The 19588-nt window shown below is 40.5% G+C and overlaps 1 protein-coding gene across 26 annotated transcripts in view; it reads left to right on the top strand.

Annotated features, from left to right (window-relative positions):
- Nucleotides 1-4218: 4218 nt before the first annotated feature.
- ATP11B (ATPase phospholipid transporting 11B (putative)) overlaps nucleotides 4219-19588 on the top strand; it is a 109001-nt gene continuing 93631 nt past the window's right edge. For all 26 annotated transcript variants that reach the window (XR_013543263.1, XR_013543260.1, XR_013543261.1 and 23 more), the window contains exon 1: nucleotides 4219-4672. Coding sequence is in view for 15 of the 26 variants with exons in the window: in XM_078389798.1 (XP_078245924.1) it covers nucleotides 4646-4672 (27 nt within the window). In the remaining 11 variants the exon portion in view is untranslated. The remainder of the gene's footprint in view (nucleotides 4673-19588) is intronic.

Genomic DNA, 19588 nt, shown 5'->3' with positions numbered 1-19588 from the left:
ACCGTAACAGCCAGTTTAGAGTAGTGGATAGAGTCTCAGCAAGACTCAGGAGACCTGGGTTTAAATCCCTACTTGACCATGGAAATTCATTGGTGGGTAGCAGTGTTTAAATTACTCTTCAAATATATGGCATACCCCAGAAACCCTACCATAATTGACTTGATAAGATGTAACAGACACTACTCCCAGGTAAATCCTGTTCAATACAGTGGGATTGACTTCTAGGTAAATGTGCAGAGTATTGCAGCCCATATACCTTATATCTATTAAGCTGGCAAAGCGAAAGGAAAATATTGTAGCACTTTAAATACTGTCATACAGTATTTAAATGTGTGGTTTTATGTACCAAAATCTCCTTCTGGCCTGGGATTACAAATATCTCTCTCCTGTATTGTGAGATTCATATCTAGGTTGTTTTTTTGTAAAACTTTATTTTAGACAATCACATTACAAACAGAAAATACAATTAACCATTCATTTTACTATTTTAACATTCTAAACACCAGCTATTCACAGTTTAACAAAATTAATCTCGAATCCTCATTCCACCCTACAAAGTTCCTGACCAACAATCTGAGCAATCTAGATTATTTCCTAAATCATGTGACTTATCATTTAGTTCATTGGTGTGTTTTAATAAAGGTTTCCAAGTTTTGAAAAACTGACTGTGCTTTATTTCTCCTCTGTATATTCTGATCTTATTAGTCAATTTCTCCATCAAGAACGTTTGTCATATCAAAAAATGCCTGTAATGAAAGATCTTGGGCATTTTTCCAGCTTTTAGCAATCTCACACTTTGCTGTTCTTATATTTGTAATTAGGTCTTTATTAAGTAGCTTCTCATTTCCCTCTGTAAATGCTGAAAATCATAGTGATGTTTCATTCGTGATTATTTTTTATTGGTCAGCATTTATCTCCAATTGATGACACCATGCCCAAATGCTTCTATTTTGGGGCAAAAAATCCACGTGTTCCATTTCGTCCATATTTTCTCCAACATTTATCTGATATATCCATTAGTTTTATGTACCTTCGTAGGGTATAGATGCCATCTGTGAACAACTTTCAGAACCATTTATTTCATTTTAGCTGATACTGATTTATATGGATATTTATTCCGTATTCCTGTCCAAAACTCTTGAGGTATATTAATATTTAAATTCGTTTCCCAGGACGCTTTGGCTCCTCTGCCCTTACCATGTTCTTTCTCAATGATTCTTTTATTTTTATATACAGTATGGTTCAAATTCTGTTAATAGTCTTAATAAGGCCAGATTTTTTATAAAATTGTATTGCAAAGTTCCTTATTTGTTTTACTGGTAGCCAACTGGTTCTTATTTGCTTTGTTTTCTCTTCTATTTGTCTAACAGCAAGTGATTCCCCCAATTCAAAGAAATCCTTAATTTTATATATTTCAGTTTGTTTCCAATGTTTAAATTGTATTTCTCATGAGATTTATTGTGTTTTATTGTTTTATCTTACATTGGGAGCCGCCTAGAGTGGACGAGTAGTCCAGATAGGCGGGGTATAAACAAACAAACAAACAAACAAATAAGATTTAAAGTCTGGGTGATCCAATAGAGGACATAAGGGGGATGTTGGGTGAGCAAAAGTTTTCATATATTTTTATCATATCCTTAATGTTTAAGAAAATAAAAGGATTCTTTATTTGTTCTCTTTTTCTAAATATGCATATTTACAATATCAGTTTTTCCACTACCCTCCATTTCAACCCAGTCAGGGATTTCTTGAATTTCTTCTGTCTGTATAAATGTAGTAATTTATTTGTAAAGCTTCATAATATTTGTACAAATGTGGTATCCCTAATCCTCCTTTTGCCCTTATCCATGTTTAACACAATTTAAAAATCTTATCTTCTTTCTCTTTCCCACAATAAACTTTTTAAAATTTCTTGCCATCATTTTTTTAACATCCAAAATAGGTATGTTTTGGAATAAAAATAAAAATTTTGGTAATATTTAAGTTTTAACAAAGGCTTTCTCCCTAACATTGACAAATTCAAATTGGCCCACTTTAGGATTTTTTTCTTTTGTCCATTTGAATTTTTTAAAAATAATTTCTACAAATTAAAAGATTTAAATTTTTTGTTATCCATAGTCCTAAATATTTAAAAGTCGAATAATATAGCTCTAAGTGAGATTCATATCTAGGTGAGGTTACTGATAATAGACAAAGTGGCAATGGTTTGTTAACACAGAAATAGACTATCAAGCTAATTTGACAAACTTTAGCTGGTCTGTTAAACTATGTGCACGTGGCTGTCGTAGGTGTGCTAAGAGTTATTGATGCTGGATATTTCAATACTTTATGCCTCTGAAGTTCAGAGTTCGAATCCCACACTGTGCCTCTTTGATAGGGGCTGGACTTGATGATCATAAGGTCTCCTCTGACTCTGCAATTCTAAGATGATGATGACAGAACAATGGCTTCTGAAAGCCTATGGAGGAAAGCTGCTGCACATGGATTACAGTATTCTGATCTGAAGAAAAGTCACACATTGCATACTGCACATACAAAGCTAATACAGCAGGAAGATGTTTAGACAAGCATTTGTCTTCTTAATCATTGAGGCTTAATGTCCGGTTTCCATTACTGGGTGCTGGTGGGAGAATGGGTAGAGATTCTTTTTCTATGGAGGATTCACACCAAATCTTCCCCATTTTCTTCACACAATCTGCCAGCATCTCAGGACTATTAAGGTGGTATCAGGATAAGTGCAGCAACATTCATTTAAATTTCAAATGCAATTTTGTTATACTTATTCTGATAACTGAAAGAGGCCTAGCAATAAATTTGAAAGTAAGCATGCAAGGGGGAGCAACAGAGAAATAAAAAACCAGATGAGATTGGGAATCTTAGCCTTTCTTGATTTTTACTAACCACTTGTAGAATGTTGTCCGTCGGTTGGTTCTCAGAGATGTGTCATTGCTTCTAGATACATACTACTTCTTGTCAATAAATTCTTTCAGCTAGAATTCTGGAGGTTTCAGCCTATAGGCCCATATCTACATTTCGCTCACCTGGAGCAGGGCCTATCTGTGGTCATTTTGAACAGATAGGCGGGGTATAAAATAAATAAATAAATATCTCAGACTGCTTGGCTGTTTCAGGTCCTACTTCCTGTAAAAAAAAGGGAAGCTGTCACAGTACACAGCTGTCCTGGGAGTCATAGGGTCACTGCCCTTTAGACTCTATAGAGTGCCTCCCAAAGAACTATTAAAAAAAGCAATCAGAAACCAATCCTGATTGCTTCTTCCTCCTTTGAGAAAAGTTATAATTCCTTCATTCTTTGCAACGACTGGCTGGTTATGGAGGTTGCTTCTATATTGTCCTTAGCACATTTTTCCAAATCCTGAAGCCAACTCTTCAAGCTGCTGCATTCAAGCCACTATTTACCTTGAATGGATTTCTTGGAACAAAACATACAAGTTATTCCTTTTATTTAACTCTAAGCTTCCTGGATGATTTCCTGCTGCACTCTTAAAATTTATTTCTACCAAGTAAAACGAATAAGGCAAACCTCACTTGCTTTTCTATTTGTTTTAGCCTAGAGGAGCTACTAGTGTGATGTACTCCACCAAGTGATTGCTAAAACTCACAAGACGTGATTTCAAATCCCTGCTTGGCCAGGGAAACTCAATAGACCTCCCTCCTTCATATTCTACATACATTGAAAACCACAACCATAGGTCACATATAAATCAGGTATGTGACTTTATAGCCCCTAGCAGCAGCTAAGCTAAATATGGTTAAACCACTGGACTTCCAGATGCTTTCGACTCCAGCTCCCCATCCGACACCATTCCAAATGCTGCAAGGGGATAATGGGACTCCTAGTCCAAACCCCTGAAAGACCGCAGGTGCCCCACTCTTATTTTAGACCTCCTACACACAAGGGTCTCCAGAAGCGTTGGGTCACACCCATTGCCTCAGGAGGCGGGGAAGCATGGGATTCGTAGCCCCACCCCTCTGGAGGGCCCCCCGTGTTGGCGAAGGCTGCCATGACAACCGCCGCCCCTTCCCGACGCATGCGCCTTCCTCCCTCTCGCCGCCGCCGGTTTAGGCTCCACCCCCTCCGTGGTCCCAAGCCTCCCGCTACATTCGGCCTCTTTCGTCACTTCCTGGGGGCGGGGCGGGACGGGGCGGGCGGAGTGGGAGGGGGGAGGAGAGCGAGGGAGAGAGACCCTGCGTGACGGGGCGCGAGAGGCGTCCGCGCGCTCCATGATGGCGGCTGGGAGGCAGCCACGGCAGGAGCAGCAGCAGCAGCAGCAGCCGGAGCTCCGGAGCCCCGTGTGGCGGCGGGTGCTGCTGCTGGGTCTTCCGCCCCGTAGCTAAAAGGCAGCGCCCGGGCCCTGCGCAGATGGGGAGCGGGAGCAGCGGTTGCGAAAGAGGGCGGCGGAGGCGGCAGCAGCAGCGTCTACTACTACCACCACCACCACCATCTCCTTCCCAGCAGTTGGATTAACTAAGTGGCGGCATATATATATTTTTTGGTTTCCTTCCATATTTTATTTTTTACTTCATTTTTTTAAAAAGTTCAAGGGACGGGGCAAAGAAAGGAGGGAAACTCCTCGCCAGCAGCACAGGGGCTTGCGAGGCACCGTCAGACCGGCCGGTCGAGGGGATGTGGCGGTGGATCCGACAGCAGCTGGTAGGTGGGCTCTCTCTCTTTCTGTGGGTGTCTGTCTATATTAATTAATTCATGTGTGTTAAATGAGCTCATTTGGGCGCCCGCCGGCAAGCGTGGGTCGGGTTTGTCGAGTTGCAAGGGGAGTCCCCCAAAGGCCATCTAGTCCTACCCCCTTGCCCAGGCAGGGTTAGAGATGGGAAGGCCTTGGGGGGGGGGGTGAGGAAAAAAATTGGAGGGTGGCTGGACAGGTTTTTATTTCCGTGTTGTTGTTTTTCCCCCAAAGCCCGTTTTAATTTTTTTTATTTTTTTTGTTTTTTAGTAATTGGGAAGGAAAATGCGGAGTGTGGAATATGTTGTTTTTACAGTGCTTAACAATATGTCTGTGACATGGTGTTCAAACTATATAGCTTGAAGACCTTAATGACAGACTTCTGAGACTTTATGTATTTTAAGTTTTCATTTTTCAGGAGTCTGTTGTTTCATTTAAGCCGGAGGAGGAGGAGGAGGAGGATCATCTCCTTTTCTAGTCTTCCAACTTTCTTGTCTCTCTCATTCAGTAGCTCTTGAGAAACTGCTCTTTTCCTTCTCCTTCCTGTTCTAGGATTATGTCACACCTTCATGGAGTCCCATCATCCTCACACGGTTTGATGTCAGGCTGGCCTTCATTCTCCCAGCCCACACCAAGACCTGCTTTCCTTGTTTATTTTTTAATTGGGTTTCCTCCATCCTCTTTCCCTGGTGGCCCAAGTAACTTTTCCTGTTAATTCCTCTTGCTCTCATCCCCTCCTGCAAAGGGGTTTGGCTTCTGATGTCCATGTTTTTGGGTGGGGGGAGTGAAAGGAGAAGTGGGTTAACCCTCCCTCCAAAATGCCTGCCTTCTGTCTGCATCTGTCAAGCAGACGAAGGATTCACCTTTTTTCCCCTTGGCTTTGGCCCTCTAATTATGGTGGAGTTTGTTTGTCTAGAGATGTAAAATGTGAACATGACACACCTGCGTTTGTAAATAGAGGTACGCCCACTGGGAAGATGTGACTGATTGTAGTTTCTTATTGCAAATTAGCTTAGTGACAAATCTAGGTTTTGCCATCCTTGATGGGCTGGATTTTTGTTATTTCTATTTATTTATTTATTGCTACTTTAAATTTGCTCTTTCTTTTCCTTCAATCATCTGATCCCCAGAGCTAAGCATTTTTAGGAATAGTTTTAATAGTAGGAGGCGAGTGAGATGCAGGACACTGATCATTCTGGAAAAGTTAGTTTGGAAGCATCTGGGAAGCTGAGAGGAGGTGGAGGAAGTTGCAAGCAAATACCTTTTGCCTTCAGAGCCTTTATGAAAAAAGCACAATTGAACTGCAGCATTATATATGTATTTTTAAAGAGTCAGATGTTCCCCTTGACATTTGGTCTCTCTATTCATCCTTTTGAAAAATGGATAATTCAAGGTATCTCTGCTTCTTCAATGGAGTTTGAGCAGATTCTGTAGTTCTTTAATTGGTGATAGCTAAAACTGTCTTCGGACAGGCGCTGGCTCTATGGCTTGAAAAGCGGGATGAGCGCTGCCCTCTAAAGTCGGACACGACTGGACTGAAAATGTCAAGGGGAACCTTTACCTTACTTTGAAACCAAGACTACTTTTTCACCAAAACTTCGCAGCTGGAAGTATTTACTGTCTGATCCAGGAATTCTACTGTTGCTCAACAGTGCTATTTTATGGTCCATATGGAGATCGGGTTGTCTTTGATAACATTTGTTGAAAATAGCATCTTTCTAATTAAGCTGTTGGAGGGAAATACAGTTGCTTGTCTTTGGAGAAAGGTGTGCAAAGATCTATATACGACTCTTCCAGTTATTACTTTTTGAGGTTAGGCTACAGCCTGTTTTCCTCTGGGGAAGAGAACTTTGATGGTTTCATCGTAACAGTTTCTCTCTTAAACAGAACACTGTTTTCTATCTTATTTCAACCACTACTTAATTTCTGGCTTCTGATAACGGTTGCAGCAAAACACACTAGTAAGGATGATTCAAAATTCAACCACATCCTTCCGGATATTTTTAGAACAAAAGTCTCGGATAGAAAGTAGCAAGTTCATTGGTGTCTTTGCTGAATCAGTGCACAATGCACTTAAGTGGTGTAATTCAGAATACAGTAACTGCTATGGTAAATCTTCAGCTCATTCCAGGCAGAAATAAACATCCATTGATAACTGCCTCTTTATGCAAGTAATTCATAAACTATAAACTTACAGAGTATTTAATAATGTACTTACAATTTGCAAATCGCTACACGCTGAATCACACAAAATGTTTTAAGTAGTCCTGAAAGATGCTTCTGTTCAGTTCCTACAATCTGCTTCTTTTCCAGTTGATTGCAATCAAGTGTAAGACCTTAGCTTTTACAAATAATATATAATAATTGCATATTATCAAGTTGATTCTGGCTTAAGGCAGACCTTTCCAGGATTTCCTGGCACTAGAGTACGCAGAAGTGACTTATCATTCTCTTATTCTGGGGGCACTCTTGGAATGTGCTGCTTGCCCGAGGCTTATGTAGGCTGGCTCTTCTCTCGGAGACACAATGGAAAATCAAACTTGCAGTGTTTACCCTTCAGTCAGGAATAAAAGAGGTACATGGTGACATGTTTACAAAGTTACATTGATAACTGTATTCAAAATATTGTAAAGGAGAACCACCTTTTCACAAATTGGCTGTATTGTTAAGACATTTTCATTTTTATTTATTTAAAATATTTTTATCCCAGCTTTCCTAAAAAGAAGTTAAGGTGGCTACTGGAGCTACAGTGTATTTACAGTATAAGTTTAGTAGCGCTTCCTTCCTTAGCTTTGAGGCTGTGATTATGATGTGCTAAAGTCAACTTGTGTTAGCCAGCTTCTGAATAAGGGCTTTTTGGGGACCCAGTCAGTCTTGCTAATCTGTCTCAGCAGGACTCTTAGTACATGGTATATCTGTAGCCAATGGAGTGAATTTGGTCTTGTTTTATTAAAGTTTCAGAATGATGTTTGATTTCCCAGAAGATGTTGAAATGAAAATTTTCTAGTGCTATAAATGGAGTGTGTTCTGATTTGACATGATTTATTTATATTTATTAAATAAAACTTTTAACTTGATATTAGCTTGTTGATATTACTGTTATAATAGTTATTATTAGAGATGGGGGTATTCGTAAACAAATACAAATACCCCAGCACAGGTGGTGTTAATGAGGGTCCAGCCCCATGGGGCTGGACGGTCCACTCACTGATCTGCCATGTACACTGCAATTTTATGAATGGCTCCGCAGCACGCAATCCGCTAGCTACTCTTCAACCTTGCAGCAAGGCTTGGCCTCCTGCCAGCAGTGGCGAGCAGATTGCGGTCTGCGGAGCAGTTGGTAGAATTGCGCTGTCCGCGGTGGGTTGGTGACTAAAACGTCCGCCCCCCCTGGGCTGGACCCTCGTTAAAGCCACCTATGTGAGGATATTCATATTAGTTTGTGAATACCCCAATCTATAGTTATTATTTCTAGTAGTAATGGTGGTGCTTTTTCCAAGTTTTAACTAACCATTCATGGCTTCCTAGTACAGTAATCCTGAAATTGTAAACTGGTGGGATGGCTACTAATATGTCATAAGAGACAAACGTACGGTAGATCAATGTGGGTCTTCAAAGCTCAACCACTGAGATTTTCTTCCAGCAATATGCTATCTATTTATTTATTTATTTATATTTATATCCCGCCTATCTGGTCAATTACGACCACTCTAGGCGGCTATTCTAGTAGTTCAGCTGCACTTGGTCACTTTTAAGGCAGGCCAGATTAGTCTGTGTGTGTTTTGATCATTTGATCAAAATGCATGATCAACCAACAATATTTTTTTGGTAGAAGGAAAGGCAAAATATAAATGCAGCCAGCAAATAGAATAAAAAAATAGATAAAATAAGCACTTTAAAAATGAAATTCACTGGGCCCATATAACTGAGTACTAAAAGTAACAACACTGATCTAAAAGAAAGTTTGCTCTGCAAAAACAAAAGTTGAGGGCTTTACAATCATGTAGGATGTTGAGTTTCTGTATAGGCCATGAAGGTGAGGCTTTCCCTCCACCAGCATTCTGTGTGACTTGGTTGGAAAGGAAAGAGTTCTCCATTCTTTCTTCAGCGTCCTGTTTACTTACCTTCATAAAATGTGTGCATTCGCCAGCATATAGTTTATAGTCATCTGTGGCTATAAATCTTATATAAAAGGCTAGAACTAGTGGATGTTCAAACTTCCTTTTGTTTTAGTAGATAGCCTCAGAAAAAGGGGAATGGTACACAACTTCTCTATATACCTAGAAAATCATGGAAATGGGTTGCCATGAGTTGGGATTGGCTTGGCGGCACACAATTGTTATTAGCTAGATTTTTCCGTCATAAAAGACTTAACCTTATGGGCACATGATATTTTAACAGCACTGAGACCATAGTACCTTCTGCCTGGCCGGGGACAGGAAACAGTCTCATTCTGTTGTTTTACCAGCCAATTGTGGAATTTGCATGGTGACACTGAGGGTTTGGATAGCCCTTTTTGCTAATAATTGGGTTCAGGAGCCTAATGAAAGGAAAGGGTCAGGCAAAGGATCTGGTTTCCTGTCAGTTAATTCACCTATTGTGTCTTGTTTGATAGGTTTTTGTAAGCAGCTTTATGAGGACCTTTTCCTAAGAGGTGGGATATGAATATTTTAAGCATTGCTTGCATAGTTTTAGTAGATGCAGTTCCGTGACTTTCAGAAAAGGAGAGCAGTGTTTCAGACCTTTTGAAAGACTGGGTTCTAACTATGTCACTTAAGTTCAAAAATACTTAAGTGGTGACCATGCTTGCTTTATAGTTGCGCAATGTCACACTCGGACTCCTCCTCCTACTTTCTATTATACTCTCTGAAAGCTGTTTACTCTCCTCACTCTCTCACAGACAAACACTTTAGTTCTGGAGGATACATTTCTTTTGACATGTTTATTTTTAAAACAAGAGTATAAATACTACTTGAGAGTCAGAATGCTCTTTTCTTCCTTTTGCAGCAAGATTAACCTTTCGAAGATGAAGGGACAGCTTGAATAATAATAATAATAATAATAATAATAATAATAATAATAATAATAATAATAATAATAATAATAATAATAATAATAATAATAATAATAATAATAATAATAATAATAATAATTCGATGTAGAGTACTAATATCTACGTGCAGAGCATAGCATGCTATTATCTCAAACAGGTGACTGGGTTAAAAAAAAGTTCAATACAAATTTAGTTACTAATGTTGAAAGGTGTGGTACTCAAGAAGCTTGCATTTAGAATAATCATAAGCTTCAGCTAGCAGGGAATATTAGCGCTGTCCAAGGGTGTGGAAATGAAACTTTCCTGAAGAGGGGAGAGATCGCTGCCTCTTTGATCATCAACAGTGGGAAGAATGCTAACCTAGATGACTTCAATTTGGGGGAAAAAGCTGCAAAATAAACTAGCTGAATTGTGAGCAATGTCAGGAAACAGATGGTGATCGAGGCAATAATGATACAGAAAGAAGATAAAATGAGGCTTATGGAGATGTTAAAATGCAGTGAGATGCAATAGATCTATAGTAGGATGAAAATTGATAAGGGCAAATAGATTCCAGAGCTCCAGCCAATCCCAGCCACACGTAGATCCAGACCAGATGCTCTGTGGCTCACAGTCTAATGTGTCTGATGGTATATATATTTACCCGTGGGTGAGGCCTATTGTTAGGGGGTAACCTGCTGAGAGCAAGAGATCTCTCAGTGGTCTCAGCAGCACGATCAGAAGTGTAGCATTGGGGACTTGTGATGTACCCCAAGTGGGGTTTCTGAGAAATAAGATGAAGGTATCAGCATGCATGAGGGTAACCTGTGATTTCCAAAAATACATGCACAACACGTACTCCTTTATTTCATTTATGTCATACCTTTCCTCATAAGGAGGTTAGGGCAGCTACCACCTTGGGGGGGGGGTCTGCTATCCAACACGTAATAATTGTGTGCCATCAAGTCAATTCTGACTGATGACAGCTCTTTCCAGGGTTCTCTAGGTAGAGAAGACTAAGAGGTGGTTTACCATTCCCTTCTAGGAACACTCTGGGACCGTGCAGCTTGCCCAAAGCTACACAGGCTGGTCCTTCTCCCAGGAGAGGCAGCAACGAATCAAAATCCCAACCCCTGGCTCTGCAGCCAGATACCCAAAGCACTGAGCTACCCAGCCAGCTAATCTTTTCTTTTTTAATGTCTTAATGTAAATTACCTGTTCTGATAGAAATGTGGCTTTAACAGTGTTTTTAATCCAACACATAAACTCTGTTAAAACCACAGTTTTAAGAGAAGGGGCAAATTATAATGTAAATTAAGAGATAAGTAACAAGAGGCAATAAAACAATTATAGATTCCCATTATCAGCAAGAGGTTAGATAACATTTCGGATGTCTTCCAACTGTACAGTTCTGTGAAATGCAGCACTAGCCTAAAAAGCTTGCACAGATACCTTTAAGAAACACAGAGATAGCAATCCCTTGCGCCAATAAGCAACCCTCTGAAGACTGAGATTGGCTAGCAACCAATTAAAGTTGTTTTATTTGGGGAGCCATTAGAAAACTAGGGTAGAGAATGGGATATCCTGAAGGAATAGGATTCTCTACCCTAGCATGTGAGAAGATGAGGGTAACCTGGTTAGATGGGGAGCCAATAACTTCCAGATGTATTGGTGCACAATATCCATCATCCTTGCCAAGCGTGCCTATGGTGAGGGATCATGGAAGATGCTGTCCAGAACATCTGGTTAAAGCTTCCCTGCTTCCGCTATTACATCTTCTTGGAGGTTCCACTTTCATTAGAGAGTGAAGGTCACAGCATGCAGTGCAATTAGAGGAAGAGGTACCAACTGTACTGCTGTTAAGCTCATTATTGTTGGCAGATATTTTGTGATCATCTACAGATAGATATTTGATCCATATCTTGCTTGTACTGTATGATAGGCTCTAGGTACAGAACATTGTGGTTGAGGTGGTGGGTCTGTCATCAGCTAGCAGCAGCCTTCCAGGCAGCTGGGAGATTGTGAGTTTCAAATGATGATATTTTTTGGGAAAACAGTAAGTTTGACAGAACACTCTACCATGTGTGACTAACATATTAACGTATGATGCCTTTAACAAAGTTGATTCTAGCATCAAAGTGTTCTCTGAAAGAAGTAATGAAAGACCTATTTGCTCCTATTGTATACAAACAAGTAAGAGGCTACTCTCACTGTGTCCAAACAGAATAACAAGTACAGTGCACAGTTTAAAATAGGCAGATAGTTTGCTGTAAGTATAATCAGTTACAGAGCAAACGTTTCCCTTTACAATTTGACTCTAAGTAATAATTGTGTGTAATCAAGTCAACTCCAACTTATGGCGACCCTTTCCAGGGTTTTCCAAGCAGAGAATATACAGAAGTAGTTTACTGTTGCCTTCTTTTGGGGGGTGCCTTGGGACTGTGAAGCTTGCCCAAGGCTGCACAGGCTGGCTTTTCTCCCAGGAGCCCCAGTATGAAGTTGAACTCGCAAGCTCTGGTTCTGCAGTTAAGATACCTAAACTATATATCTTGACAACAACCAAGAAGAGGGAATATCGTAATTCCTGTAGCTCTGTTTATTATTAAAGGATGTTGAATAAACATGTAAGGAGAGGGAAATGTGGCATCTGCTTCATTGTCTTCTGCATTTGAAAGCGTCCAAATGGAAATGAAGCCTTCATAGATAGCGAAGGCTCTCCTGTTGAAGCTGTCACCTTCCACATGTAAAATGTTGAAACTGAGGCTGACCTACGTTGTGCACAGCATGAGAAGGCACGATTCTCTGGACATGACAATAATATTGGAAAAGGTTGAAGGCAGCAGAAAAAGAGGAAGACCAAAAAGAAGATGGATTGATTCCCTAAAGAAGCCACAGGCTTGAATTTACAAAAGTTAAGCAGGACTATTGAAGGCAGAACATGTTGGCGATTGATTCATAGGGTTTCCATAAGTCAGAGGTGACTTGATGGCACATAACCAGCAACAAGGAGGTTTACCTGAGAGCTGATATGGGTGTAAGTGTTTATCTAGTGGATGAAATGCTAGGCATGGTTTGTGATTTTAAATGATGCTTTGGTTATAATGGCAAATAAGACACTGCCTCTCGGATATAGGTCACCTTCTCTTTATTAGAATAATAGTGACCTAACTGGACTGTCGGGGTGGATGACTAAAAGATAAGCAGTGAAATTTATTGTTGCTTATCCATTAAGGAGTCAGTATCCTCCACTAGCAGTAGCCTGAGTGAATTTATGGAGAGTTGCATAATCTGCTAGGCCCAGCCGTTTGTGTGAAAAAATCTAAACAAATCAGAAGCAGTTACTAAGCTGGCTGTACTGATTCAATAATAGTACTGTGGGAATAAAAGTCATTTTTGAAACTTGCAAGTGGTTATCAGGGACCAATAAATATCACATAAAATGCTACTATAACATGCTAGGAATAGGATAGTTTAATACTGTGGCAAGGAGTTTAGAATGCTACAGCACGTTTGTGTTGACAGCATTCCAAAATTATGTTTAGACTTCCAGTTATTTTCTAGCATAGATAGGTAGGTAGGTAGGTTTCTGGGAGAAATTTGATTTTCTTAAATCACTTTGGCATCTAACCATAACATGTTTGGACTATACAGTATCTGCATCTGGCTCTCAGTACCTAGAGAGATCAATTTGCCGTGTATTTGTTTATTATGTTTAACTTTAAAAAAGTCCTAGTGGAAAATATTTCCACGCCATATCTTTCTTCTAGTTGACCAGAGTCCCTGTGATCATAAGATGAGAAATCCAGTCAGTTCAGTTGACCCAGATGAGTATCTGAATCCCAAAGTTAAAAATAATAATTGGTGCTTAGGGCCAAGTGAGAGATGTACATGTTTTTTGCCCATTTACCTATAAAGTAGGGAGAGGAGTATTTTGTTAAAAAAAATGATAAAAGGATTAGGAGTGAAGAAAGAAAAGGAGCAAAACCTTCTGCCTTCATTCCTTGGCTCCGGTTTCCTAGGTAAGTAAAGGTTCCCCTTGACAGTTTGTCCAGTCATGTCCGACTGTAGGGGGCGGTGCTCATCTCCGTTTCCAAACCATAGAACTAGTGTTTGTCCGAAGAGAATCTTCCATGGTCACGTGGCCAGCGCGACTAGACACGGAACACTGTTACCTTCCCACCAAGGTGGTACCTATTTATCTACTCACATTTTGCATGCTTTCCAACCACTCGGTTGGCAGGAGCTGGGACAAGTAACGGGAGCTCACTCGTTGCATGGATTTGATCTTACAACTGCAGGTCTTCTGACCTTGCAGCACAGAGGCTTCTGCAGTTTAACCCACAGCGCCACCACATCCCTTTTCGGTTCCCTACTTCCTGCCATTTCCCAGAAAAATCAGAAATTAACTCAGCTATGAAAATAAGTCTTAAAATTAGTTTCTGGGGAGGGGGTGATGAGTGCAGATCTTGCATATTTAACATTGGAGTAAACGTCTTGTTGGGCCTTACTCAAAGTCACAGTTAATTCAGTCAGATGTGCAGTATGCGCTAAGTCTATGTGCATTAATGCATTCATTTGCACGTTAGCACTTTCTAAACATGGGGGTATCAGAATCAAAATGTGAAAAGCTAGAAAGGAACTTTTCTCAACCAATAAAGTAATTTTGCTGTGTGGTATGGTATGGTAACGGTGCACCCTGAGTTCAATATGTCAGTTTGGCTTTTATAAAGAGGTTTGGGCTTCATGTAGTTTTTCTCTGCTGCTAGAATGGCTTGCATTGTTTGTTGAACTGATTTCTCCATTGAACAATCTATATATACATTGTTGTATTCTGTTCTTAATTCTGAAAGATTTTTAGAGCTCCTCTCATATTAAAGGAAAAATTTCTTATTTGTCAAAATAATAACAAACGAGACAGAGACAAGAGACTTTTCTCCCAAAGGATTTATGGCTTACTTCCTCATCCGGTTGCTTTAAAAAAGAAAGAAAGAAAGCTGTTTTCTCTCTTTTCAACGTGGTTTTGTTTTATTTGCTACTGCTAGGTAAATGCACTGTGTTTTATTTTAGTAGATGTATATTAGGTGCCATATTTTAAAATTACTTAAATTATAAATGGTTTTAACTTGATAACATGGGACATTATTTTATATTAAGATGGTTCAGGGGAAGATATCTAAGAAAAGCAGCTAACAAAATATTTTAAGTAATTTAAAATATTAACTGTGGTCAATAAAATTTTATGCCAAAATCCGTTGGACACACATAGTCAGCCTTGCCATAAGCAATCTAGTATAACTGTAGTGCTGTAATTGAAATGCCGTGAAGTCACCAACAGCCTTTAACTGCAGAATAAATACAGTACTTAATATCAGTTGCCCAAGCCCTTTCTGATTTTGTTGTACAGCAATGATTATATGTTGGTGTAAAACAGTGATTATACTTAAAATAGTTGACTTTGGTGTTTGGTGCAATGTGGTTTAGCTGCTCATGGCTTAGTGTAGGGTCATGTTATACTCGTGGATCTGCATAGTGATTTTTCCTCCTTAATTACTTTAAAATTAATTTTATTCTAATCATAGGGTTATCTTTATAACTAGATAGATACGGAGCTTTGCAACCGGAGCTTAAAGTAGCCATTAAATTTCCTTTAGAAACTTCTAGCAAGTTATTGGAATTTTCCCGTCGATGTTTTCCTGTGCTGTAATCCTGATAGTCTGTCAGCCTCTGTTGGAGATTCTGGCAGTGTTACATCATTTATGTGGAACAGATGGCGAAGCTTCTGACTGCTGCTGTTGAATAGAAGGTATCTTTGGCTTCCTTCCATCAGTTCCCAGTGGCTTCTGGTCCCTGGAGCTTCACAGTCACATGTAATTGGAGCATCAAATAAGCTGGAGCCCCTTGAGAACCAGACTGGTTTATAACAGCCCTTCAAACATAGTCCCTCCTGTCATGCGGTATCCAGTTCATTCCTTTACTAATTCTCTCTTCTGTGTGAGTGAGCAAGAGTGTCTGAGATTGTTGTTGCAGTTTTTTTTAGCTGTTTGGCCGTGTTCTAGAGGTTTTTCTTCCTAATGTTTCACCAGTCTCTGCGTCTGAGATTATTCAGTAAGGAATAGGGAAGGTACTTTTGTGTATGATACTTAACACAAAATGCTTGATTTGTACATCTTTCATTATTTTATTTGCCTTTTAGTTTTCAGTCCCGGCTTCTGAGTTTTTCTGCTCAAAGTGAACGAAATATGCTATTTTTTGGCTGTCTGATTAGTCTGGAACTGCTTTTCCTAGACACAGCAGCAGGGTGAAGTATACACCATATTCCTGATTTGGCCACAAGACAGAATCTGTGCTTGAAAAATTGATTTTAAAAATACATGGTATAAGTGTGTAAATGAGGTAATAGCTGCTGGAAAGTTCAGTGGTTTAAGTCTCTGGCTGTGGAGCTTGAGTTTGGGAGTTTAATTCCTCACTGTGTCTACTTAATAGGAGCTGGACTCAGTGATCCATAGGGTCTCTTCTAGCTGTACAGTTCTAAGATTATTATTCTTGTTCTTATTCTTATTCTAATTCTTCTACTTCTACTACTACTTGTTGTTTCTGTTGTTGTTAACACCTCTCTTCTTCACTGGGTATTCAGTTCCCATCTTGGAAGTCAGTCTTCCACCAGAGATATGGCACATAGATAGGTAGAATAGAGATGTGGATAGATACGCCATCCCACTGTAAATAAACTGATCTTGTCTAATTTCAGAGGTTGAATAGGCTCAGACCTGGTTAGTACTTCATTGGGACATTAAGTAATTACAGTGGTGCCCCACATAGCGATAATAATCCGTGCAGCAAAAATCGTTGCTATACGGTTTCGTCGCTATGCGAAAAAAGCCCATAGGAATGCATTAAAACCTGTTTAATGCATTCCTATGGGCAAAAAAACTCACCTTTAAGCGAAAATCCTCCATACGGCTGCCATTTTCACTGCCCGGTGAGCGAGGAATCCAGGCGAAAACACAGCGGGCGGCCATTTTTTTACCCGGCACCCATTTTGGAACCACTGATCAGCTGTTGGGAAATCATCGCTATGCGAAAATCAGTAAACGAAACAGCTTACCAATCATCGCGAAGTGATATTTTCCCATTAAAAACATCGCAATGCAATCGCAAAAACGATCGCAAAAAAATCGTCACTATGCGGATTCGTCATTAAACGGGGCACCCGTTAAGCGAGGCACCACTGTACCAAGGATCTCCAAGTAGAGCTAAGGAGGAATCATACTTAAAATCCTAGAGAGCTACTGCCAGGAAGATTTGGCAGTACTAGACAAGATGACAGTGGTTCTTCTTCATGGCCTCTGTGAATCGCACCCTGGGTGATTCGCACCTGCACGGAGCTTCATCAGGAGATTCTAGCGCTTCTGCTGTAGCAATGAACACATTAGAATATGCCCCTCCCCACCTGTATAAGTACCTAGGCACCAAGTGTCCCTTTTCAATTTCTTTCAACTGCCATGTTGAGAGTCTCCTAATTCTGCTTCTGTGTTTAAAAGAGAAAGAGAGCTTATTCTTGATTCCTTCCTATTATCAATCTTTTTCTTTTAAACTATTAGATCAAACTCCTACCATTAGAGATTTTTCCTTTCCCTTTGCTCGGCCCCTGGCCGCAGCACCCCCCCAATCATCGGTTTTTCTCCCCAATTATTTTCTCCTATTCATGGCCCCTTTGGGCCAGTTTAAGCACTGCATTGTCTGTGATAATAAGATCCCACTTTCCGATGGACGCACTAAGTGCCTTTTCTGCTTGTGAAAACAACATCAAACTTCCTCCTGTACCCATTGCAAAAATTTTAAGCCCGGAGTTCTTCAATCTCACTTCTTGAGGCTAAAACTCCAACTTTGGGAACAATCCTTACAACCAGTTCAAGTGGCCTCATCCCAAACCAAAGGAATGGGGGGGAAAGTTACAGTCGTACCTCGCTTTACGATTGCCCCGCATTACAACAAAACCGCATTACGATGATCTTTTTGCAATTGCGATTGCAAAATGATGGTCGAAATGGGGTTTTTTTCGCTTTGCGATGATCAGTTCCCTGCTTCGGGAACCGATTCTTCGCAAAACGACGATTTTAAAACAGCTGATTGGCGGTTTCAAAATGGCCGCCGGGTAAACAAAATGGCTCCCCGCTGTTTTCTGGGACGGATTCCTCGCAAGACCGGCAGCAAAAATGGCTGCCCTATGGAGGATCTTCGCTGGACAGTGAGTTTTGACCCCATTGGAACGCACTGAAGGGGTTTCAATGCATTTCAATGGTTGCTGTTGTTGTTATTTTTTGCTTTACGATGTTTTCGCTTAATGCTGATTTTTCTGGAATGGATTATCGCTGTTAAGCGAGGCACCACTGTACTGAATCATTGAAACAACGTTCATTCTGAGTCTCCATCTACATTGTCTAAGACCTTGAAGACACACAAATCGAAACCCTCCTTACCAAAGTCCTTGTTTTCGAAAACAATTTCTAAACTTCAGAGACCTGCTGAAGCTGCTCCAGCTTCGGAGCCTGTTCCTCCTAAACAAGCTAAACAGTCTAAACCTACAGACATCCCACAACTCTCTGAATCAATTTCAGTTGGATCTGTGTCAGATAATGACAGACTTCCGTCTCATCAACCCTGTTCTCAGTCTCCAGAATGGGATGATAGAGTTGACCAACTAATGTCCTCTTCTCCCAGTCCACAACCTTCAGTTCCTTCCAGCAATCCTTCAGTTATTCCATCACCTGAGGATTCCCATCCTGAACGGCTCGACACCATTCTATATTCGATGCCCTCGGATCGCCCACCGATCCCTAACCAGGACCGTCAACACCAGCAATCTCGACAGGTCGCGTCATCGCGTGTAGTTCAAACCCACGCTCAGCATGCGTATCAGATTGCCATTTGTCCCAACCACTACTCTGCTCTCCCCCCCCAACACACACACACACATGTGTATTTGGAGATGGTTTTGCCTGTGATGTACTAAGTTATGGCATAGGTTGTACAGTGGTGCCCCGGAACGGATTAACCATCGCTATATGAAAACATTGCTAAACGGGATGGAAAATGCCATTGGAACACATTAAACTTTGTTTAATGCGTTCCAGTGGCTTCTGTACTCACCATTAAGCGAAGTTTTCCCCATCTGCAGCCATTTTCATGGCCTCGGTAAGATCTTCCATTTTGGGCATCCGGTGGCCATTTTGAAACCGCCGGACAGCTGATCCGCGGGCGTCGCAATGCGAGTTTTGCCCATTGCAGCGGTTGGGATGCCTTCGCATTAGCGATCCCAAAAAAGGGATTGCTATGCGAATTCATCGTTATACGGTGCGCTCGTTAAGGGAGGCACCACTGTAGTATGGTCCTGAGAAGCACTGTGCTATTCTGATGCAAGACTGGCTGAACAGTCTCTTAGGCACACAATCATTGTGAATGCCGAACAGAAGAACAAAGAGTCAGAACAAGGTACAGTTACTCTGAGTTGTATATCTCAATTCCAAGCAGTCTGATTGTTTATAGGCAGTCAGTGTGCACCTTAGTCAAACCCCCTCTCTTCATTTGGAAAGTGTTGTCAAAGTTATTGTCCCTTGGACTCCCAGTTTGTAAATATCTGCGTAATAAGTCTAAAAGAAAAGAGTTTGATTCTCCATTCCTCGACTACCTGGCCGTTCAGTCCAATTTAAGAGAAAGCTCAACTGATGCTTATGAAATAATCAGTGGCTAAGAAAGGTGCTTGTAGTGCTACCAGTAATACTAGCACATGAAGCATAGATAGTATGCAAAGATACATTTGATGCATCTTTTGCCTTAAAAAAATGCAGCACTGCAG

This window comes from Pogona vitticeps, chromosome 3, assembly GCF_051106095.1.
Source record: "Pogona vitticeps strain Pit_001003342236 chromosome 3, PviZW2.1, whole genome shotgun sequence".
NCBI classification, from domain to species: Eukaryota; Metazoa; Chordata; class Lepidosauria; order Squamata; family Agamidae; genus Pogona; species Pogona vitticeps.
Note: the sequence above shows the minus strand (reverse complement) of the source record. Positions and strands in the feature narration are given on the sequence as shown.